This window comes from Drosophila arizonae, chromosome X (assembly GCF_054131065.1).
Source record: "Drosophila arizonae isolate 15081-1271.41 chromosome X, UAZ_ARI_1.0, whole genome shotgun sequence".
In the NCBI taxonomy this organism is placed as follows: domain Eukaryota; kingdom Metazoa; phylum Arthropoda; class Insecta; order Diptera; family Drosophilidae; genus Drosophila; species Drosophila arizonae.
In genome coordinates this window covers 5,461,897-5,485,185 of record NC_142927.1, presented here as the reverse complement: position 1 = coordinate 5,485,185, position 23,289 = coordinate 5,461,897, and the positions used below count along the sequence as shown (strand labels likewise).

General features: G+C 40.5%; 9 protein-coding genes and 1 long non-coding RNA gene across 13 annotated transcripts; 5 read left to right on the top strand and 5 right to left on the bottom strand.

The window, feature by feature from the left end:
* Positions 1-86: 86 nt before the first annotated feature.
* On the top strand, positions 87-4,712 carry p115 (General vesicular transport factor p115). Its single transcript, XM_089475514.1, has one exon. The coding sequence runs from the start codon at positions 478-480 to the stop codon at positions 2,986-2,988; it is 2,511 nt and encodes an 836-aa protein (XP_089331640.1). The 5' UTR covers positions 87-477; the 3' UTR covers positions 2,989-4,712.
* RpS6 (ribosomal protein S6) lies at positions 4,145-5,458 on the bottom strand. The gene is made up of 3 exons (XM_018016581.2): positions 5,299-5,458; positions 4,876-5,080; positions 4,145-4,802 (listed from the first exon to the last, which is right to left on the bottom strand). The coding sequence occupies exons 1-3, from the start codon at positions 5,302-5,304 to the stop codon at positions 4,267-4,269; spliced, it is 747 nt and encodes a 248-aa protein (XP_017872070.1). The 5' UTR covers positions 5,305-5,458; the 3' UTR covers positions 4,145-4,266.
* Positions 5,459-5,669: 211 nt separating this feature from the next.
* On the top strand, positions 5,670-7,465 carry bys (Bystin). The gene is made up of 5 exons (XM_018017059.2): positions 5,670-5,904; positions 5,966-6,083; positions 6,141-6,939; positions 7,001-7,120; positions 7,190-7,465. The coding sequence occupies exons 1-5, from the start codon at positions 5,776-5,778 to the stop codon at positions 7,338-7,340; spliced, it is 1,317 nt and encodes a 438-aa protein (XP_017872548.1). The 5' UTR covers positions 5,670-5,775; the 3' UTR covers positions 7,341-7,465.
* Positions 7,466-7,674: 209 nt separating this feature from the next.
* On the top strand, positions 7,675-8,367 carry Tim9b (Translocase of inner membrane 9b). The gene is made up of 3 exons (XM_018017095.2): positions 7,675-7,902; positions 7,972-8,067; positions 8,128-8,367. Exons 1-3 carry the CDS (start codon positions 7,882-7,884, stop codon positions 8,365-8,367), a joined length of 357 nt encoding a protein of 118 aa, XP_017872584.1. The 5' UTR covers positions 7,675-7,881.
* Positions 8,368-8,504: 137 nt separating this feature from the next.
* Positions 8,505-9,468, top strand: Pstk (Phosphoseryl tRNA kinase). Its single transcript, XM_018017094.2, has one exon. It carries the CDS (start codon positions 8,505-8,507, stop codon positions 9,378-9,380), a length of 876 nt encoding a protein of 291 aa, XP_017872583.1. The 3' UTR covers positions 9,381-9,468.
* Positions 9,469-9,804: 336 nt separating this feature from the next.
* Positions 9,805-10,647, bottom strand: LOC108619842 (coiled-coil domain-containing protein 86). The gene is made up of 2 exons (XM_018016637.2): positions 10,240-10,647; positions 9,805-10,179 (listed from the first exon to the last, which is right to left on the bottom strand). Exons 1-2 carry the CDS (start codon positions 10,551-10,553, stop codon positions 9,888-9,890), a joined length of 606 nt encoding a protein of 201 aa, XP_017872126.1. The 5' UTR covers positions 10,554-10,647; the 3' UTR covers positions 9,805-9,887.
* Positions 10,648-10,911: 264 nt separating this feature from the next.
* Shawn (shawn) lies at positions 10,912-12,872 on the bottom strand. Of its 2 annotated transcripts, none has more exons than XM_018016634.2 (5): positions 12,526-12,872; positions 12,215-12,417; positions 11,651-12,154; positions 11,522-11,582; positions 10,912-11,378 (listed from the first exon to the last, which is right to left on the bottom strand). In XM_018016634.2, exons 1-5 carry the CDS (start codon positions 12,650-12,652, stop codon positions 11,077-11,079), a joined length of 1,197 nt encoding a protein of 398 aa, XP_017872123.1. In that variant the 5' UTR covers positions 12,653-12,872; the 3' UTR covers positions 10,912-11,076. The 2 variants fall into 2 exon arrangements, with proteins under 2 accessions (XP_017872123.1, XP_017872122.1); XM_018016633.2 differs by having other exon boundaries at positions 11,501-11,582; positions 12,526-12,659.
* On the bottom strand, positions 12,563-14,647 carry Tyler (tyler). The gene is made up of 5 exons (XM_018016632.2): positions 14,485-14,647; positions 14,227-14,426; positions 13,529-14,074; positions 13,149-13,470; positions 12,563-12,703 (listed from the first exon to the last, which is right to left on the bottom strand). The coding sequence occupies exons 1-5, from the start codon at positions 14,645-14,647 to the stop codon at positions 12,684-12,686; spliced, it is 1,251 nt and encodes a 416-aa protein (XP_017872121.1). The 3' UTR covers positions 12,563-12,683.
* On the top strand, positions 13,317-15,864 carry LOC149267821 (uncharacterized). Its single transcript, XR_016271256.1, has 2 exons — positions 13,317-13,453; positions 13,511-15,864. It is a non-coding gene; the product is annotated as an uncharacterized LOC149267821 (long non-coding RNA).
* LOC108619843 (heat shock protein beta-1) lies at positions 15,695-22,745 on the bottom strand. Of its 3 annotated transcripts, XM_018016638.2 has the most exons (5): positions 22,223-22,745; positions 18,430-18,459; positions 16,947-17,028; positions 16,777-16,872; positions 15,695-16,187 (listed from the first exon to the last, which is right to left on the bottom strand). In XM_018016638.2, the coding sequence occupies exons 1-5, from the start codon at positions 22,399-22,401 to the stop codon at positions 15,993-15,995; spliced, it is 582 nt and encodes a 193-aa protein (XP_017872127.1). In that variant the 5' UTR covers positions 22,402-22,745; the 3' UTR covers positions 15,695-15,992. The 3 variants fall into 3 exon arrangements, with proteins under 3 accessions (XP_017872127.1, XP_017872128.1, XP_089331642.1); XM_018016639.2 differs by lacking the exon at positions 18,430-18,459 and having other exon boundaries at positions 22,223-22,744; XM_089475516.1 differs by lacking the exons at positions 18,430-18,459; positions 22,223-22,745 and adding an exon at positions 17,131-18,089.
* Positions 22,746-23,289: the final 544 nt, after the last annotated feature.

The following is a 23,289-nucleotide window of genomic DNA, read 5'->3' as shown; positions in this document are numbered from 1 at the left end:
ATATTAAGTACTTTAACTGATTTTTATGCGACAAACAATATCTTTCAAACGACAGTTGGAATAAATCACTTAAATAATCATGTTTTATCATCAGTTTAATTGATTTTCGAGTGATGGTTACTTCATATATTTTTGTTAATCCGAAGTGTATTCACTGGCTTTATGCTTCAAAAACAAAACATCAATTCCTATTTAAATTATTTATGTTGTAGCTATTTTATTATATATTCATATCTATAAAACACAACAAAATTTAAAGTGTGTAGCGCACAAAAGGAAATTTAAATAAATAACTATACAAACATATTCAATTGATGGCACCAAATATTGCCAACATATACTATTATCTCTGTCTTGGGTGTGCACACACTTGTCTCGCGTATTGTTTTTATAAGAATTGACGTGTCAGATATATGAGTGTTAGCTTTATATACACCATACCATATTGAACACGTCGTTTAGTTAAGCAGAAAGTGGATGGAGTTCTTGAAGAGTGGTATCAAGACCGTGCTGGGCGGCACTGAGCCGGGCCAGCAGCCCAGTGCAGCCGAAACAGTTGAAAAGCTCGTTGATCGAGTTTATTCGTCGACCCTGCTCGAGGATCGCCGGGATGCATGCCGGGCCTTGAAAGCGCTCTCGCGGAAATATCGTATAGAGGTGGGTGCCCAGGGCATGCCACCTTTAGTCCAGGTACTGCAAAATGATGGCCAGGACGCTGAAATCATAAGCTATGCCCTGGACACGCTGTGCAACATTGTCACCAGCGAGGAGTTCGACGAGGAGGCTGACAATCCAGCTGTATCCGTGAATGTGGGCGAACAGTTCACCGAAATGTTCATCAAGAATCCCGATCATGTCACCCTCGTCATGGGTTATCTTGATGAATACGATTTCCGTGTTCGCCGAGGCGCCATCCAGTTGATCACGTCTCTGATTGCTAATAAGACACGCGAACTGCAGGAACTGGTGCTGGTCAGTCCCATGGGCGTGTCCAAGCTAATGGATCTGCTCACCGACAGTCGTGAAGTAATCAGGAACGATGTTCTCCTGCTCCTCATCGAGCTGACCAAAGGCAATTCCAACATACAGAAGATTGTGGCATTCGAGAATGCGTTCGATCGTCTGTTCGATATTGTGCGCGAGGAGGGCTGCTCGGACGGCGGCATTGTGGTCGAGGATTGTCTTATATTGCTGCTGAATCTACTCAAAAACAATTCCAGCAATCAGCAGTTCTTCAAGGAGGGCTCCTACATACAGCGGCTGGCCCCAATGTTCTTGCTAAACAGCTCCAATGGCAGCTCGGATGCGGACGAGAGCGCCTGGACACCGCAAAAGGTCTCCAATTTCCACTGCATGCTGCAGGTGGTGCGGGCCCTGGTGACGCCCAGCAACCAGCAGCAGGTGGTCAGCGCGTGCCAGCGTGTAATGCAAAAATCACAATTGCTGCAGGCGCTCTGCGACATCCTCATGAGCAGCGGAGTGCCAGCGGACATACTGACGGAGACTATCAATACTGTGGCGGAGGTGGTGCGCGGAGATCGCGATAATCAGGACGAGCTGAGCCGCGTTCAGGCGCCCAGTCAGCCACCAAGGCCGGCCATTGTAGTCCTACTCATGTCCATGATCAATGAGAAGCAGCTGCTGGCGTTGCGCTGTGCGGTGCTCTATTGCTTCGAGTGTTATCTCTATCGCAACTCGGACGGTCAGCGTGCAGTGGTGCAGACGCTGCTGCCATCCAGTGCCACCGACGTGAGCTCGCTTTCCACCGGGCAGCTGCTATGCACAGGTCTCTTCTCGACAGACACGCTGGCCAATTGGTTCGCTGCCGTGGCCCTGATGCATACGCTCGTCGAGAACGTTGCCCAGAAGGAGGAGCTGCTGCGAGTGCTCCTGGCCACGCCTGGCGGACAGCGACCCATCACACTGCTGGAGCAGTGCACAAGTCTGATGCAGCAGGAGCGCTACCGCTTGCAGAGCAAGGTGGGTCTGCTCATGCTGCTCAGCGTTTGGCTGGCCCACTGTCCGGGCGCGGTCAAGGCCTTGCTGGAGACCCAAGGCACCATGGCCTATCTGACTGCCCAGCTGTGCGCCAATGAGCACGACGAGCGTGAGTATCTGGTGCAGGGCATGTGCGCCTTTCTCATGGGCCTCTGCATACAATTCAACGACAATTCGCTGGCCAACCAGCGCCGGGAGGACATCAGCCAGCTGATCATCAAGCGCATCGGCCAGGAGACCTTCTGCAACAAGCTGAGTGAAGTGTCGCGCCACGAGGCCTACAGTCGGGCGTGCAAGCAGGCACAGATACGAGCCAAGGGCGCCAGCGAGCTGCTGCTCGATTACGAGTACTGCAAGCTGTACAAGGGTCTGGAGGCGTTGATAGCCAAGCTGGTCAGCGGCTTCGATGTGGATGGCATTGAGCTAACCGAGCTCACTCTCAGCTCAGAGGCCTCTGCTCTGGTGGCCCAGTATAAGGGCATCATACGTGGCATGGACGCGCAAATACAGACTCTGGAGCAGTCCACCAAGCAGCTGGAGCAAGAGAACATTGAGCTAAAGGATCAGCTCAGCCACGAGCAATCACTCAGGGCCCAGCTGGCCGATCAGAATACGCTGCTCAAGGCACAGCTGGCGGCGCAGCCAACAGCAGCTGCAGCTCCAGCTCCAGCTGCAACTCCAACAACAACTCCAATTACCACGGCAACCGCGGAGCAGCAGACCACAGAAACTGTCAACGATGAGCAGCTGAATGCAGCTCGGTATCAAGCGAACATGTATTTTGCGGAGAACATACGATTGACCAAGGAGCTGGAGACACTGCGTCAGCAATTGACAGCGGAGAAACAGCGAGCGGATGCTGCGCAGGAGTCTTTGCTAGCTACACAAAAGGACCAGGAAGATTTGCTCGAGCTCCTCGCCGATCAGGAGGCCAAACTGGCGCGCTACGAGTCGCCGACGAATGCAGTCAACGACACAAACGGCAGATAACTTGTAGCAAGTGGATCTTTCGATGCGAATGTGGATCGTATTAGCACAGCATTGTATGTGTTCTACAAGGATGTGGACTGTATTAACATGCACACACACACACACACGCACTCGCAGACGCTGCTGTGTGGTGTGTGTGGATAGCTCGACTCAATGCCAACTGCCCCTTCCCTTATGCATTCTTGTTGTTTTTACATATATACATACCATATACATAGATAAACTCACACACACATACAAATATGATTAAACACATAAATATATAACTATAACTAATGTATTTGATTTGTTTCACAAATTAGACGAGTCCTTCTCAATGTGTATGCCCTCATCAAATGTGAAATAAACAGTGAATACATTATGATAAAAGTATACATAAACAATTCTAGTTTTACTCTCAACTCATTATAGATGATTTTAACATCCAGCCATATAGTCACGTTAATCATGGACCCATTACATGATCAATGCCAGGTTTCTAATAAATTGTCCTCAAGTATTCCTTCACTTTTATACAAATTATTAAACGATGTTTCTTCTCCCTTACTCCTGCTCTCTCTCTCCCCCTCTAAGTCATTTTCAAAAATTTGACTAAGGTCAATCTCAGAACAATCTCAAAATGTCGCTTATAAAACTTTAGCCTCATGACAAGCAATTCACAAAATGTTGGAGTTTAAATACAGTTCTATTATGATTCACTAAGCCAGTTTATCTCCAATTAACTTGGGATGCTTATATTGTAATTGTCTCAGTCATGATTTGGGTTTTGGGAATCCTTTAACTAGGTCTTGGAATACTATAGAGTAGTTAGCTCACACATATGTATATATATAAAAAAAAAAGTTGTTTAGCTATATCCTCACATTGCCAAATCGAAATATAGGTAGATATGGATATATTTGGGATAGACCCTGCAACACCATTATCATTATGACACTAAGCCACATAAAATAACTGTAGAGCTCCCATAATTCTTAAGTGGCACTTTAGTAACTCGATATTTAGATCTATCTATACAACTACACTTTAAGAATTTCTGGAAACGATCTCTTCATAATCCATAGAAGAGTAACCAACATTCACTTGAGCACATTTTTGATGGGTTTTCTCTTTTAGGTTAGCGCACAGGTATAGTTCACAAGAAAAAAAAGGTGTGTTAACTTAGGTATATCTTTTGACCATTCACATTTATTAACGAGATGGCTACAAAATTTGTTTCTTATTTTCGTGGATAGATGTATGTAGATGGTTGGTTAGCAATTGTTGGCCACTTCACATTTACTTCTTGTCACTTGAAACAGAGCTCTTGGATTCACGGATCGAGGCGGAACGGCGGCGCTTGGCCTCCTCACGCTTGGCCTTCGACTCCTTCTTGCGCTGCACCAGGAGCTTGGCATAATCAGCAGCAGCTTCCTTGGAAGCCTGCTGGCGCTTCTTCTTCAATGCAATGCGTCTGTGTTTGCGCTGCAGGACCACTGGGGTGATCAGACGCTGGATTTTTGGTGCCTTGGAGGTGGCCTTCTTACCCTCCTTGGCGGGCAATGGGCGACGCACAACGTAGGGACGAACATCATCCTCCTTGGACAAGTTGTACAGCTTGCGGATCTTGCTGGCACGCTTGGGTCCCAGACGACGTGGAATCGTGGTGTCTGTAAGACCGGCAATATCTTGCTCGCCCTTCTTGATGACTACGAGCGCCAACACAGACATGTTGGAGTCAACAATGCAGCCGCGCACAGACTTACGCTTGCGCTCGCCAGTGCGGCGTGGGCGGTAGCAGGAGTGTCCCTTCTTCAACAGAAGACGCACACGACCTATAAAGCGGCAAGTAATTCAGTTGTAATTAACAATTTCTTATTCATATACCGAATCGATTGATTTACTCACCGTGCGAGAGAACACCTTGCTTCATGGGGAAGCCCTGCTTGTCGTTGCCGCCAGAGATACGCAGCTGATAGCCCTTCCATTCATCACCCAGAATATCGGCCTCCACAACTTGGCCCATACGCTTCTCGTAGAACACACGTAGTTTGTGCTCATCGACAACCTCGAACAGCTTTTGGCATCCCGTTGCGGGATAAGAAACGTTGAGCTGCAAGTAAACACATACATTTGTTGTTTAGTTCACGTACACATCTATATACACAAATTTGCCGCAATCGTTATCTTCAATTTTAAGGGCAATCACTTTAGTTTTTCAAGTTACACTTAATTTTTGCACAAGTTGAATGTTAATGCTAGCTGTTTTTAGCAATATTTCATTATGTTTACAGCGTTTCTTATATTATTTTTCACAAAATTTTTGCACACCTTCATTATGTTGGTCTTGCTGCAATCAACACAGAAAAAAAAAGAAACGCTCTTGTCAAATCCCAACTAGGTAAGGGAAAGGAAATAGGGATGCAGCAACCAAACTTATATCGAAATAATCGATACGATGAAAACTAGCTATCGATGAAATTTAAATACGCTTTAAAGGGCGAATGCTGATTCAAAATTATGCACACAAAATTAAATTACAGACTGATCAAATTAACTTCGATTCTAAATGGAAAAAGTTCTGAATACAGAGTATTTTACAAAATTTAGCCAATTCAATCGCTCATCCCTAAAAATCTAGGTTCATCGATATTTTCCAATGCAAACATACCCATAACAGCTGTCAAAGAATGGAGTGACCATGATGCTAAATTGGAAAACAGGGTGCCTCCAGACGATAAACAACGATTACAACACGTGTTGTGCTTGAGTTTGTTATTGAGAAGTTGATTTTAAGAGTGCACCAAAATGGGTAAACCAAAGAAGGCTAATGTGGCCACAATAAAAAATGTGAGCCTGGAGAAGCAAATCACAGATGGCAAAGTATTGAAAGCTAAATCCAAGGAAAAAGTTAAGCTACGTGCAGAAGAGTCACCGGTAGGTACATCCTTGATTGATATTATTCCATATATAATACAGGTGCTTTATTGATTGACAGAATATAGATGCGAAAAGCAGTCAAAAGATATTGGCAGCAGCTAGACAACAGCAACTGGAGCTCGACGAGGAGAACTTTCCAAGCTTAGCAGCACCAAGGACTGTGAAACTTAACTTGAGTATGTAAACTAGTATACAATAAATCAATTTATTTTTAACACCATAAAAACCTTTAGACGATGGCATGGACCAGGACGAACAGGAAGATGTTAATGAAAACGATTTCATGGCTGACTTGGGTATGGACGAAGACGATGTTGCTGCCTTCGAACGCTTCCAACAGCCGCCCGCAAAGGAGGGTAAACGCACTTTGCATCTGTCCGAGATTATAATGCAAAAGATTCAGGAGAAGGGCGCCGATATACACACCAAAATCTCGGACGAGGGTTCACTGAGAATTGAAGAAATCGATCCGAAGGTAAAGGAGATGTATGAAGGAGTCCGAGAGGTGCTCAAACGCTATCGTAGTGGCAAAATACCGAAGGCCTTTAAAATTATACCCAAACTAAGGAACTGGGAACAAATATTGTTCATAACGGAGCCACACAATTGGAGTGCTGCTGCCATGTTCCAAGGTACTCGCATCTTCTGTTCGGTGCTCTCCCAGGCGATGGCTCAGCGTTTCTATAATTTGGTTTTATTGCCACGCATTCGTGACGATCTTTGCGAATACAAGAAGCTCAATATGCATTTGTACAATGCCCTTAAGCGTGCACTCTTTAAGCCGGCTGCCTTTATGAAGGGTATCATATTGCCATTGCTGGAGTCGGGCGACTGCACCTTGAGGGAGGCAATTATATTTGGCAGCGTCGTGGCTCGAAGCTCCATACCTGTGCTGCACTCGTCTGCATGTCTGCTAAAGATCTGTGAGATGAACTATTCAGGCGCCAATTCGATATTTATTCGTTATTTCTTGGACAAACGTTATGCACTGCCATATCGTGTTATAGATGCAGCTGTCTTTCATTTTCTGAGGTAAGCACTAGTGAATGGTCTCAGAAATATCCATTTTCAATAATTTTTTCTACCTCTACAGATTTGAACAAGATAAACGCGAATTGCCTGTACTATGGCATCAAAGCCTGCTGACTTTTGCGCAACGTTATAAGAATGATATTTCATCCGAGCAAAAGGAGGCACTGCTGCAGCTTTTAAAGTAAATATTGTCAATTTTAAAGCTTATCGAATCTAGCATCCAAGCTTATCTAACGCTTTTTAATTGCAGAAAGAAATCTCATCCGAAGATCACACCGGATATTCGACGCGAATTGCAGGCGGCCCAATGCCGTGATGTTGAAATGATGGAGACAATGAACGAAACAGCTGGTCAGCCTATAAAGATGTACACAGATGAAGATGTTGGCTATACGGGCTAAGAAAGTATACTATATAGGCATTATTTTTAGTTCATAGTTTTTGAATTATTTTATACTTTGAAAACAATCAAAAGCATTATGTTTATGTAAATATATGGTATATACATACACACGCGTGACTGAAATTTACAATTCATGAATTCTTTAAAAAGACCATTTGAATTTTGATAGATTTAATATGCGGCGCATTTTAATACACTTATCGACTAGTCGCTACGGGTATCGATTCATACGCAACATGTCACATGGAGCTTTCGATTTGTAGTCGTCGTGCAATTCTCCGCTAATTGTCAACCATCCTATCGATATATCTTGAAGCTAGTTTTCGAAAAGAAATTAAATATTGACAGCACATGGGGTACCACCGATTGCTTATTTTCTAATTGAATTTCATATCGATAGTTAGAGCGTTAAAGAGCACTTGTCAGATACAATAAGTAAATCAGCTGTTGGCTTTTGTCGGTTATCACAAAAGAAGAAATAACATTAAAAATTAATTTAAGTTAACATTTTGAGAATAACTACAAATTTCATTCAACAAATGGATTCGAACTTGCGTAACGTATGTATGCTTGGCTTACCTAACTACAACATGTTTAATTCATAAATATTTATATGCACTCAATTGCAGCTGAAAGATTTTCTTACATTATACAACAAAGTCACTGAATTGTGCTTCAATCGCTGCGTCGATAATCTCAGCCAACGTGAACTGTTCGATCAGGAGGTAAACAAGCATAATTATCTATTCCTCCAATATTGATAAATTATTACTTCGTATAAATAGAGCACTTGTGTAGATCGATGTGTGACAAAGTTTGCACGCTTTAATCAAAATATGATGAAGTCCTATGTGGATGTGCAGACGAAAATTAATGCCAAGCGGATGGAAGAAATGGAGCAACAGAACGCCAAACAATTGGAGCAACAGCAACAGGAGGAACGCATCAAAGCGCAGCTTAAGGAAAAAGAAGCCGCTGTCACTGTACTAACGCCAGCTGCATCGACGGCTAAATTGGCCATGTAGCAGCAGCAGCACCATGTGGATTGGAATGCCATGCCCCAGCTTTTATTTACAATACTAGACAGTTAAGCAGCAACAACAACAATCACACATTCATACAAACACACACATATACATATATATAGTTGTACACTATAGAAATGCCGCGTATTTGTCTGCTTGCTTTGATCGGCCTGCCGGGCGCTGGCAAGACGACTCTTAGCAAGTGGCTAATGCAGCAGCAGCCAGACTTACTGACTGGCTGGCATGTGTTGCATTTGTGCTACGACGATTACTTCGATATACAACCTACAAACAAGATAGAATACAAAGAGCAACGACAGTTTATATACAATTTGCTGGAGCAACTCATTGTGGCTCTACAAGCAGGCAAGGCCGAGCTGCCAGGACGGGTACGAGGCTCAGCGGCGACAACTAACAGCTGCAATCATCTAATAATATGCGATGATAATCACTATTATCGCAGTATGCGCTATAAACTGTATCAACTAAGTCGCAATCAGAATTGCTTATATGCCCAGCTTTATCTGGCTAGCAGCTTGGATGACTCTCTGCTTGCAAACGCGAAGCGTGGAGCCAATGGAGCATTGCCACCTGCGGTAGTACAGCAAATGGGTATGAGGCTTGAGCCACCAAGTGAATCTTTAGCTTGGGAGCAACTTACATTAACACTTAATAGCACAATAGATTTTAATGCAGTAGCAGAAATAATTCACAACTTTTTACAAACTTTACTCAATAGCCCATTAATTGTTACGCCTGCACAGCAGGAAAAGCAACCGCAATTGCAATCGCTGACCCATCAATTGGATTTAAAGTTGCGTGCGCGCATTCAGAATCAAATGAAGTCCAACAAAGTCGAAGAAACGCAACAACAGCCAGAGCTACGTCTACGAAGTCGTGCCCTAAACGAACAACGCAAGCAGATTTTAACACAATTTCGTTTTGATATGCGCAGCGGGCAAATGGAATTTTCTAATGATAAATTGGAATACTATGTTAATATGTTAAAGTAATCTAATGAAATAAGCGTTAACTGTTTAAACATTGTACATATAAATATAATTGCTATAGTCTAGTACATTAAACAACAAACAAACCAAATGATCAGAAATTTACTTAAAACTTTAACATACCTATCTCTTTCTATATCATTGTGTTGCTCCTTCTTATATTTACCTTTATATACATCTCTCTCTCTCTCTCTCTCTCTATCTCTTTCTCTCTCTTATAGAGTAAATGTATGCACTTAGTCATTCTCTATATATCCCTATATAGAATGATACCTATATTCCTACACAAAGCATTTCCCAATAATAATCTTGTTTCCTACTATCTCCAGTATTACTAAAAGTGCTTATTCTGATGCCATTATGATCCTTACAAAGGGAAGAATATACTTATGTACACATCCCTATTGTATATACTGTACACAAGAACTCGCATATAAAACTAGATTTATTTAGGAAAAGTTAATTTTAACCTATGATCTATACATATATATATATTCATATATTTGACGTTTAAACCACCTTGACTTGACTAAGATCGCGCTTCTCGATCATGCGCATCTGCTTCTTCTTCATGCGCTTCAGCTTAGCAGGATTCTTGATCACTTGCACGACCTCTGATCGTCGCTCGTTGGCCAAACGTCGCTCAGCATTTTCGACACGTCGCTGATGACGCTGCACGGCGGCTTCCTTGCGCTGATCCTTGATCTCCTTGGACTTCTCTTTGATGTAACGCATCTCATTGCGTAGGGCGACTTTCTTCTCAAATGATAAACGATTCACGGTTTTCTTAATGCTGCTGAATCTGTGAATAAAGATTAGCCTGTGAATATGTGATGCATTTGTGTTGTTTGAATTCTTCTACTTCTGCTTGGGTGTCTTCCAGGGCCGATTTGATTTTGGCTGTCCGCGGGGTATTTTTGATTCGGGTTTGACCACCTTTTTGGCTTTTGGTTTGGATTTGGGTTTGGGTTCGGCTTTGGCTATAGGCTCAGCATTTAGTTGTATTTTGGGACTTGAAGTATTACTGCCCGGAGAGTCAGGCTCATCGACCACAATTGGTTTGGGCTTAAGTTCGGCTCTCGCTTTAGGTTCAGCCTTTTTTTGAATTTTGGGACTTGAAGTATTACTGCCTGGAGAGTCAGGATCATCGACCGCTGTTGTATATACTCTAACCATGTTTTTGTCGCTATTTAGAACACACAAACTAAAACAAAACACGGCAGACTGTGCACGTGTTTACGGTGTTATCGATACTAGCACTTGGTCAATTATCGATGTTGCAACTAGCAGCACGACAGTGCTGTGAAACATTAGTATTCTTATAAATAAACCTTTTGACACTAAACATATGATTTTCGTTGAATATTTGATTAATTGATTTATTATTTCAAACGCAATTGCCAGCATTTAAAAAAAATGCGTTTTTTATATACGCATATTCAGCCTTTTTACGGTCACTCTGGAGAGGTTTGACTAACAACATTGATATGTTATCGACTTGGCGCCGAACATTGCAAATTTGAATAAAACGAAATTATTAAAAAAAAAATTTATTTCACTCAGCAATTTTACAAAGTCATACAAAATCGCAAGTTGTGCAATTTGTTGTTTCCCAGCGTTTTGTTTCTTTTTTTTTCAACTTTGGTATTAATTTACATATTTACAGACACATGGGAGAGCAACTTGGATAGCCCCAAATTCAATTCTTCCTACTCGAATCGTAAGTTGGGGCCGTATTCTCCTCTGATAAATCTGTATTGTTGTCACGAGTTGTCACCGGCAGACTCATAGACTGATTGTGTTGATTCACATTATAGTGATAGAAGAACGCCTTGCTATATTCAAATGTCGATATCATGATCGCACAGGCTGGCGCGACTTTGAATAGACGTGGGCCAAGTCCCGCAAAGACCCCACGCAATCCATTTAAACGATAAATGCTCGCCAAACGGTTCATTACTGATTTGTTGCTCGTTATTGGCACATTCTTGGGTGGATTATCTATCAGAAGACAAAGATTAAAGACAGAACTGTAAAATAAGATACAACACATGTTGTTGGGGCTATCGCTGACTGATTTCGATGCAGTCAGTGCTGTTTAGCACAGCAAGTGACAGGCCTACCTGTAAATATGAATTTCTCACCAAATTCGATTTGTTCGTGCGTCTTTATGACATCAAAAGGTGTTGTGACCGTTGCAGCTACCTACAGGTGCAAGGCGAGGCAAAGGTTCTTTAGTTGTTTGGATCATGTCAGCAATTAGTGCTACTTACCGATCCCGAAATAGCACCCGCTAAAAAACTAAAGCCAAACGTTGGTTCGACGACATTAAAACTACTCTTAAGATACTCGTAACATGTCCAATAGATGCCAGAGAAAGGAACATCCCTCAAGATAGTGGGCGGCAGTCCTCGCCACAGTCCGAGCACACCTTGCGACTGCAGGACCTGACGTATGGAGCCCAACATCTCAGCGTTTGTCATTTTCTGGGACTGCATCTTAGTGCGTATCATCTCGATGGGGCTGACAACGGTCACCGCTAATATGCGAGCCGTAACGCCCGCCATCATTGGAACCAGCATTGGAATGTTCCGGGTATAGGTTGTTGTTTGTACAGGGGACAGGTACTTGTAGTGCATATCGATAAAGCGTGCTTTAAGTTGTTCATATGCAACAAAATAGATAATGGTCGAAGGTAGCGCAGAGATAAGAGTTGGACTAAGGCCTGACCAGAGCGAGCCAATGCCTTCGGCGCGACTGATTTTGATGAATGCATCCTGCGCAAGGAATAATAACTAGTAATTAGGCAAACAGAAATATATGATCTTTCGACTTACTATGGTGCCTGTAAAGTGGGAGGATGAGGAGGCGGAGGCAGGTGATACTTTATTAAATGCAGTCGCTGCAGTCGGCGTAGGCGTATTGGGGCCACAAGGACATATGTGATCCATGAGACCATTGCAATAGAGAAAGCACTTATTGGATAGCAGCGCCGACTGCTGGGCCTGCAAGCGGGTCTTGATGACGTCCAAAGGTGTCACTGCAATTAGCAACAATTATGATGAAATTATCATGCAAACACATACATTCACATGTACATATATATGCATGCATTTATAGTACATATGTTTGTATATTAATAACTTACTGAAGCAGGCGGTAATCATGGCACCTGTGCATGCGGATACAACCTGCTGCATTGGACGTATACGAAATCTGGGATCTGTCATCTTAAATTGCGACGGATTTGCCGGTGTTCCACTTTTAGCCTCCATCGAAACTTTTTGAAACTTTTGCTTCACCGCTCTAATTAGTACGTCGATAATCTAGATTTTTAAATGATATATGTTACAGTGTGCGTACGTGTTTTCGCGTTGCTTTTGTCATTCAAAAGCCCTCGATAAACGTAACAACCAAACAAACACAAAAATGTAAGCACACAGATCCCCACGTTTGAGTATGGTTTCAAAACTATCGATAATTAAACAGCTGTGGTGTTATGTGCACCATCAACGAAACAGCTGTAGCTGTCAGTGTTGTCAATTTAGTTTTAAATGTCTTAACACGTTATTGCATGAAGGCATACGTTACAATGGAAATTGCTTAATCATGTTACATTAAATTAGTTTCGAATTTAATACTATTTAATACATTATTATGCAATTCTGTCATTTTTGATTACTTAGTGCTAGAAATCGCCCAACAAATATCGATATTATGTCGATAGTCGGCATGATTGTATTTTGAACATAATACAGTTATGCTACTTACCGGTGTGCTTCAGGTCGAGATTGTACCGAAAGAAGAATGATTTACTATATTCGAATGCTGATATCATGATAGCACAGGCTGGTACCACGCGTAGCATACGTGGCAGAACTCCTACATAGAGGCCTCGTACACCCTGCTTCTGATATATAGCCTTAATACGTGCAAATACTGACGTCTTTGCCATGGATGGTGAAGGATTTGGCTTTGTGCCTGTATTACCCTTATCCGCACTCTTTGAGTCTGGGAACAGTACATCCTGTCCCAGCTCAATTTGCGTATGGGTGGTAATTAGATCAAAAGGCATTGTAACGAACGTGGCTAACTAAAAGGAAAGAATAGTTAATCAATTGCAAATTTTGTAGGTGGTGGCAGAGACAGACCGCTCCGGATGATGCGCCCGCCATAAAGCTAAACCAAAACGTTGGCTCTGTCACATTGCACGCCCGCTTAATTGACTCGTAGGCAGCCCAATAAGTGCCCGAGAAGGGGGCATCCCGCATCACGGTCGGCGGCCACCCACGCCACAATACAAACATGCCGTGCGTTTTGATCAGTGAACGGAGCACTACCCATAGCTCCTTATACGTCACATAACCAGATTGCATTTTAATGCGAATCATCTCCAACGGCGTTATGGCCGTCACGACAACCGTGCGAGCGCATATACCCGATGCCATTGGTACCACCGAGGGTAGATTTACACTTAAGTCCGTCGATGTCTTTATAATCTTCCCTTTGCCGCTATCGTTGTTGGTGAAGCGGTCGACAGGATACCAAAAATAATAGAAGCTCGAAAAATTATGTTTCAAGTACTCGTAGGTAAGAAAGTAGATAATGGTGGATGGCAGTGCTGAGATCAGCGTGGGACTCAATCCCGACCACAAGCCAAGGACGCCGTTACCGCAAATGATCTTGACAAAGGCATCCTAAAAGGCAGAGTGAATGAGCAAAAGAAAGAAATACAGAAAGAGAGCGAGTGAGGGAGAGAGGATAGATACTGGCTCTGATATTGATGATTATGAAAGAGAGACAGATAGAGGAAAGTCCATATAAGGGGAATCGTATATGGACTACCTACCATTGCTCCGCGCAGAGGACGCATGCTGGTCGCATCGGCCGCTGCGCTCTTCGTTAGGCAATCGGTACTGTTTGGTTTGCAGACGTGCGTCATTAGGCCATTGTGAAAGACATAGCAGAGCTTGGAGACAACTGGACGATAGCGTGCTTTGGTCTGCGCTTGAGTTTGTACGCGCGTCTTGACTACTTCCATGGGAGTCACTGGAGACGGCACTCTCTTTAATCCGTATCGTACGAGGATCTCCGCATCTCTACTTACCCACAAATGTTGTGATCAATCCACCAACGAGAGCCGAAATCACCTGCTGCATGGGCCGAATACGGTAGCGCGGATCATCGGCCAGAAGTGCTGCTGGCAAACGCAATGGATCCCCATCAATCTCCTGTGAATCAGGCGGCGTCAGGTCTCGTTCTGGATGCATATTACTTTAGTTCAGTACTTCCTGTTTATCAATTCTTTTGATATCCCTAACTGTCATGCAATGCAATAACAGAAGAGCGTAATCATAACTATTGTTTGGTAACCAAAATATTATTAACATAAACTAAGGGACAACATTTCATGACATACATACCCAGGCGTACGTATCGGAATTGATAACTATCTATCTATATATGTATATCTATAAATATATATGTATACTGTTTTATATGCATATGCATATGCATGCAATATTTATTTCGATATCTATATATACATACATATATATGTATATATTACTGTAATTTATTGAATGCGGCCCCAAGCTTTGATTTAGAGCAGCTTCAATTGGCTTATCAACATGCTCTACCACGCCCTACGTCGCTCTGAATTACCATATGTACATAACAAAATTTATATCTGAATCTTGCCTGTCTAACATTACAATCTACTGAAATTACCTAAAAAAAATTAAATATGCATATATTATACTTATATACATATTGAATTTGTATTTGGCAGTGTACTCTGAATGATATTTCCAGATCCTACGATTACGAATATTTTCTAGTGGCCAATAGAATCACTTGACAGCAGAAGCAAGGAGAACTGAATTTTGTATCGCAGTTAAATATAATATAATACAGAAATTATGTTATCTTAATTATTGATATTTAGATCAACTACTAAAAGCATAGAGATCGGAATTATCTATATATTTTTGTATAAACTTTTATGTAATCCAATAATTGAAATTCTGATCGTGTAGTGGGATCAGCATATATTTTCTCCAGTCAGAGCTTCCTGCTTATAGTATAATATATATCCAGATATAGTTTATTTATATATAGCCCTGATATAGCATGGCTTACCACTGACCGAACATCCAAACTTAGAGAAGCAAAATGCTATCAACTGTTTGATTATTGAAGACAGTTTGCAAACAGTTTGATCGACAACTCAATACCCATTAATGAATACATTTATGCAGACCTATTATTTATATTAAGCTAAAGCCCCCAATCAAACATTTATAAAAACAACAAACTTTGCTACGACAAGAAAATAATAACATTTAATTGCGTGAATTATAAATATGAATTAAATTAATCAAATTTAATAATAATTTGCATTACACTTAAGTTATTACAGTTAAGTATGAGTAGTAAGTCAGTTATTTCTTTTATATTTTAGCAAAACGAAAAAAAAAAAAACAAATTTTGATGTAATTTAGGCCAATTGTGAATTCTATTTTCGACTTCATCTTTTTAGTAGGGATTTGTTGTTGTTGTGGTGAATAGCTGGCCTGTGGATAGGTAGGATTACGAATTACTGGTGCCTCCATCTCACTTGTGCGCAATGGGTATTAAAGTTTCACCGGCAGTGAGCGCTGGCAGCGGCGCGTCCACAGTCAGGACACCATCCTTGCTCAGGGACGAGCGAATCGATTCGGGATTCACGCCCTTCGGCAACAGAAACTCGCGATTGTATTCCCTGTAAACGCTCTTTGTATCTGATTTCTCTTCGTGCTTGGCATGCACCTGAAATGGAAACAAAACGAACATTTTAATAGACTGAAGTGTAAAAATGGAAACAACTTTAGATCTTAAGCTTATGTGGATTACAACAATATTCCTAAATAAGGTCTTCTTCTGCGTCTATTTATATTTTATACTCTTCTATCATATAGTACACTGCTGTCTAGTTCTACATCCTATTCGATCTTCTTCCTTCATACCGTATTTCATTTGATTTTTTTAAATTTTTAATACATTTCCTGGTAGTATATGCTACGTATGTATCACATACCGTATATCAAACACCATATATCATATATCATCGACTCTAGCATATATAAATAAAACTTACTATCATTTATTTTAAGTCCCATCATATACTAACTTTTCTAATATCAACCTTTTATAAGTCATATATCATATAACCTTTCATATCTTACACATTATAAATCGTCAACAGAATAAATTCTGCAATAGCATATTCTTAATTCTTGCATATGTCATCTTATCACATAATATGACTACTACTACTTATTTAAATCGAACTGATTTGTACTCATAGATATTTAGATACTTTATAATGCAAGTATATACAGATATTCATATATCTTACCAGCAACTTCTGATCGACAGTTTTCACAACAATCTCCTCGGGTGCGTATTGGCTGACATCGAAGCGCAGCTTAAGCACTTTGTTATCGCCCTCGTCCTGCAAATGACAAGAAATACATCATATAGAATGACAGATGATCTATATAACATAAGAGCTCTGCTTTAACATACCTGAATCAATGGCGAGCTGATATCGGACACATAGTTCTGTGGCTTGGGCACTCGGGAAGGCAGCGCCGAGTTTGTTGTTGAGCTGCAAGAAAAATGTTTCAAATTCAGTATTCAAATTTACTTAAAATTTGTGTGCAATGAGAAAATAATAAATGAATGAGTTATACACAATTGTTAGAAACACCTTGAGCTAGTTTTTGTGGTTTTCGTTGTTGTGGAAGTTGTGCGAAAAGTTTTGTGAAAAGTGCGTTTAAAGGCTTCCATTTCGATGGAGTGCTTTTTGTCTTTGGGAAATCGGTTTTTGGAAACCGCTGGCAAACTCGCTTCAAATGCAACTGAATTCGAACTGAGCCTTGTATTCCTTCACAGCTTCAGCTTCTTCTCCTTCTTCACTTTCCTAACTTAACATATTTTATAAATAGCTCGGATTTCCGCTCTAGAGAGGAGTTTTATTTTAAGAATATGTGCGAGCAGCTGTCGAGCTGAATAAGGGGAGCTGGGCTCATGGGACGAGTTTATGTCAGCAGGGATGGGTATGTTTATATGTATATACATATGACTATAAAGATGTATATAGATAGATACATATGTTAAATTTATAAAGATATATGTATGTAATTGAAGAAGAATTTCTTCTCTGTCTAGCTTAGTTTATGATCTTTAATGTGTCTCCGTAGATGGAGAGACTATTCTTATACAAAAGCATAAACCTGATCTGTAACATAATCTGAATATAGGTTTGTCCTCAAGTTTATAACTTTTTGCCCGTTCTTAGAAATCAGTTTCGAAATTTGACTATACCCTATATATGTATGTATTAACGTTTTTGGGAATATTCTAGTAGCTGAGCATATTTTTTTCTAGAACTCAAGTGTTTTCCTTTGTTATTTCTATGCCGAAATAATGGGTGCAAAATGTTGGCAAAGCTGCCAAAAATTTTGATTTTATGGCACAGAAAAAAAAAGAGAGAGAAAAGAGTGAGATAGAGGGAGATATATAGTCAAAGCACGGGGCAGGTGTGAGGGAATGTATAAACACTTTTTAATCGTGCTGGAAATGTTACGCAATACAAAGACCTAGAAAAGTTGATTGAACTTTCTGCATATGGCATGAGCTATAAAAACCACAAATAAATATAAAATTTGAAACATCTGTCAAATCTTCTATATATACATGTATGCACACGCATAAGTACATATATACATACATACTATATTTATATATGCATTTAGTTTATTTGTGTGAAATTTTTAAAAAAGGAAAGAATGTCGAAGACTTTTTAAAGTGACAACATACGAAACTGTCTGTCAACAGTGTGCTAAAGTACATACTGAAAATAGTACAGAAATAAGTGTTTACCAACACAGCTGTATGTGTAAGTGAGTGTGTGTTATTTACAATTTGAGAGTAAACAAAAATTCAACACAAAATAATTGTAAACGAAAAGTTTGTAGTCCATTTTTTTGTAGAGAGCATTGAATACCTGGTTGTAGTTGTTGTTTTTTTAGTAGAGCTTTTTTTCGTGAGGAAAGTTATTATAGTATAGATAATAATTATAGATATATATGTATGTATTTTAATAGCAATTTTTTTATTTCCCAAGCAGCATGTATAGGTAATAGGAAGAAAGAAATAGAGAAAAGATTTAAATATTTTTAAATATATATTCATGATTTTCATTATATATATATTAATATAAATTAGAGCTTTTGTTTTCTTAATTATTACACTGTACATTTATTTTATGAGGTGCAAAAAGGTATCAGACACACACACACACACATACGCATGCAAATAAAACTTGAATAAGGCAGACCAATGAACCGTAATTACTAGCGAAAATAAGACAGAGAAAAATAGAAAGAGAGAGAGAGAGAGAGAGAAAAAGAGAGTTTGAGGAAAGACGAGCGCTGACCACGCAGGCTACACTATACAACACTAACACAAACATACACAGACATACATATTTGTATAGACACCTCACGCATACACGCATGCGAAGCGCTTCTGATAAGCGTGCCACTAGCTGGCAACTGTAAGCGTGCCCGCAGTCGACCTTGCTACCAACGTGCAACGGTTAAATGCAACCAAATGTAACAAATACACACACATACATATATAACAGCGGCAACTTTTTCCCTACCTACCTAATGTTGTGTGACTAATCGTAGAAACCGTTAATTCTAACATTCGGCTATTGGGGTTACAAGTCGCTGTACATATGGAGGAAGTCCCAGCACCTGCCGGAACAGCAGTTGGCGCTTACTTGCCAAAGTCTACACACACGCAGGCACACATACACACAGCGATGTATTGGCGCTCTCTTCACATGCACAATACACACACACACACAGCAGGCAGAGACTTGACGACGAAACATACTTAATTTCTCTCTCTCTCCCCAGCGCTGATGATGTCATGCATATTTTTCGTTATTCGTTATTGTTATTGAATAAAAAGAAGCTCTGCGTGTAGAAATTGAATAAAAAGAGAAAGAGCAGCAGCAGCAACAACAACAACAACAATGTATGTACAATATCAAATGTCAGACGAGTCGACGCTGACGTTAAGTCGGCTGCAGTTGACAAAGGAAAGCAACTTAACGAATGCTAATCGATAGCCAATTGCTGCTGATCAGCAACGATTACAAGTGGCATCGAGTCGTTGCTTACGAAACATTTTCGTGCTAAAAATTTGCATGATATCATCTTTTAGCCATTTACTTATTATCGCCAGCATCATCACAGTTGCATCACACGGGTAAATAAATTGGCAGCAAACATACAAATTAGCAGACAAACACATACATACATGTGCACGCATATCCATATACGTGTACTGTACAGTGGTACATAATTATTTACACCCACGCAAATGTGAGAGATCGAAAAATATTAAATTCCATTTTTTTTTTTTTTGTACAGTAGCTATTTGTATATGATATAATAAATTGAAACAGATTATATGTACATATATGTACATGCACATCTTATAGTATTACGATTAACCACAAACCAATTGAAAAGCAAAATCGTACTTTTAATCGCAAGTAAATAGAATTATTTGCCATGTATACTATAAAGAATCTCTATTTGCATAAACAAATGTGCCAATTCGTAACCCAAGCTCAGCGCACACTATTTACTATATACAATAGGCTAAACAAATTGAACGATAAATCAACCTGGAGTAGTTGAATCTACATAGATAGTTGATCACTTGAGCAACAACAATTGCAATCTATTTTACAATATACACTTTATTTGTGATTCTATATGTGCTGCAATAAAATAGAAAAATAAACAAAATCAATTTGTTGTCTATTGTATAGGCTCGTTGAAGCCAGATGACGATGACGTGATCAGTTATTTTTAAACAATAATATTTCATTTAATTTAGCAAACAGCAGCTGTGGATTAGCCACAGCCCTACAAGAGGGTCAATATTCGATAGCAAATGGAACAATTGAGTCATCGCTGGCCTGAATTAACCGACCGCCCACCCATCCGCCCAGCCGACCATCTCTATCACACTTAACGAACCTTCTGCGCGCTGTCAGTCAAATTCGGTTGCATTAACAGTGGGTTGGGTGCGAAAACATAAACCCAGTCTTATTTCTTTCGTTAATTGCAGTTTGAGCTAAAACTTTAGTTTTGCACGCAATCTAACGGTTAATGTTAAAGTTAAGTCCACAAAGTTTGCCTCGAAAGTTGTTTTGTTGGTGTTGCGCATGCAAATGCATTGATGGGAGACAACAAAGCAACTACAACAATAACAGCAACCAACAAAAACAATAACAAATCGCTTCGATTATGTCATTGCCCATGGCCGAAGCTCTGAAAACCACTCGCCGCGAATGATTTTCGAATTCGCCCTCAAGTGGCGCCCACGCGACGCGAACATCGTTGCCGTGTTGTCGCCGCAAGCAGATTGGAAAGGCCAGCGAGGCGCAACCGCGACGGCGACGTCGATGTCTGCGTCGACAGCGACGTTGGCGACGTCATTTTGCTCTTCTCAGCGATATGCATGTATGCACGATGGGGTACATGCATGTATACAGACATAGGTGCATGTGTGCGTGCGCACTTCTGTATTGTATTTAGTACATATTCTTGTTTTGTTTCAATCTTTAATGGCCGCCTTCACATTGTCTGTTTATTTAGTAAATATTTGACTTATATATTCACGTCGACATGTGCGTGCGTATATGTGCGTGTATATATCTGGCAACTATGCCAGAAAAAAATTCCGTTACGCCACATCTCATAAAGTGTGCTAAAATATGCTTATTTTTTTCTAGCTCAAAGTGCAACCATGGGTTACCGTTACAAAGCAGGGCTGCATTCGAAGACAACAACAAATGAAAGAAAAGTCTAAATATTTATTAATATACATACATGCATATGTATGTATTTTTGTAAGACAGAAGCAAAATTAATTATGTAGAAAATCAACCCGAAACTATTTTTTGGGCAATTTTCAAATATTTCAAAAAAGAAAGAAATGATTTGTGCTGAGGACCAGACAAATGGAAAATGTTTGTATGTACATATATTTAGATGGGGTGCGAGGCAGGGGTGAAGCGGGCTGTGTGAAAACCGAATGTGACTCATTCCCCCATCCACAAAAAAAAAAAAAAAAAAGCGCTGAAGATGAAGAAGAAAAGAAAATGTGTGCTCGAGTATCTGGGGCATTCAGCGCCAAGTTTTCGGTACGTAATCCAGCTGATGATGATGGTGATGGTCAGCTCGGGCTATTTTTAAGTTGAGAGTATTCGGGAGATCCTAAGCAAAAACGTAACATTCTTATAGAATTCTATTGTTGAGTATCATTTTCATTATCTGGCATATTTCATTATTTTCTGTCTAAATAATTTGCTAATTTTGATAGTATGTCTTTCATTGTTCCATTTGCCTAAGACTTTTCTTTGGATATTTCTTAAAATAAAGACATACATAATTCCCTTAAGATTTGCTTTGCATTTCCCGCAGACTTTGAATTCAAAACGTTACAAACGAACACTACAGTTATTTTCAGTTATGGCCAGCTGGTCGTTAAATTTTTTATTCCGATAAGAAACTATCAGCAATAACTTGACCCTTATCTGGATAAACATTTCTAGTAAGCCTGATCGCAAGTAATGTTAACAAGATACAAACATATGTACATACATACATGCAGACCCATGCACACAGTATACAGTGTACAGTGTACTTAATAGCTACATTAGCAAATTTCGGTTGTATATTAATATAAGATGTAGGGGGACGCTTTACCTGGTTGATTCGAAGAAATTCGCCTCGCGGTTCATCAGCTCGTGACGGAACTTGGCCATCTCCTCCTCCATTTTGCGCATCTCGGAATCGAAACGTTCGCGTATGCTGCTGAATTCCGTATCGATAACGCTGAAGTCGCCCAATTTGATGGGAATATTTCTCTTATTAGCCTCGGCCATTTTTGTTTTTTTTGTTTGTTTGTTTGCCTGTGTGTATGTGTTAGATACAACTAAAAAACTTCTTGAGTGAGCTGCTTTATCTGCTTCTTCTCGTTTGCTTCGGTTTGTTTTTACGCGCACCGCTCTTTACTTATTGGACTTGGTCAGCTTGTGTTTAAGTGTGCGTATTTATATATGTATGTATGTATATTCACTTTCTAATCAGAACCAAAAAAAATCACAATATATGTATTCTTTTAATGTGTGTTTGTATATATGTATATGTTTGCTGATTGACTCGTATCGCACAATTCAACGCGTTTCAAAGTTTTCTGTTTGACTGTTTTGCATTTTCGGTGTGTTGACGCTTTTATAGCGCGGCGTCACATAGCGGCCGCAACTACACAGAGAACGCAACGCAAAAGAGAGAGCGACAGCGAGAGAGACAGAGAGTGCTGCTTACCACAAAATTAAGCCAACATGGCAGCGAGTTCACCCACACACTGAAACGACCCGCTCTCTCCGTTTTCGTGCTCGCTCTCTCACACGCCGGCAAGAAACAAGTGAATGGACTATACGTGCGAGCGTGAATGGGCTTACACATGTGAGTGCGAGTGTGAGTGCTAGTGCGATACAAACCATTTTGAAGTTGAACTCTCTCGAGTGCCCTACCCTATGGTCCCTTGCTATTTAGTAATGCACTTTGACATGCATTGCAATATATTGAAAAAGAACCTAACATGAATATTAAATGTTCATTTGTATACATCATTTATTATTTGTATTTCAGCGTACATGTGTAAACCGATTGTTTATCAAAGTACCCTTGACAAGGGTATGCAATAGTCGTATAGCGCAACTCAAAATCTTATTAGAAAAAGTGCTGGAGCAAACAGGACTTTTTATGTT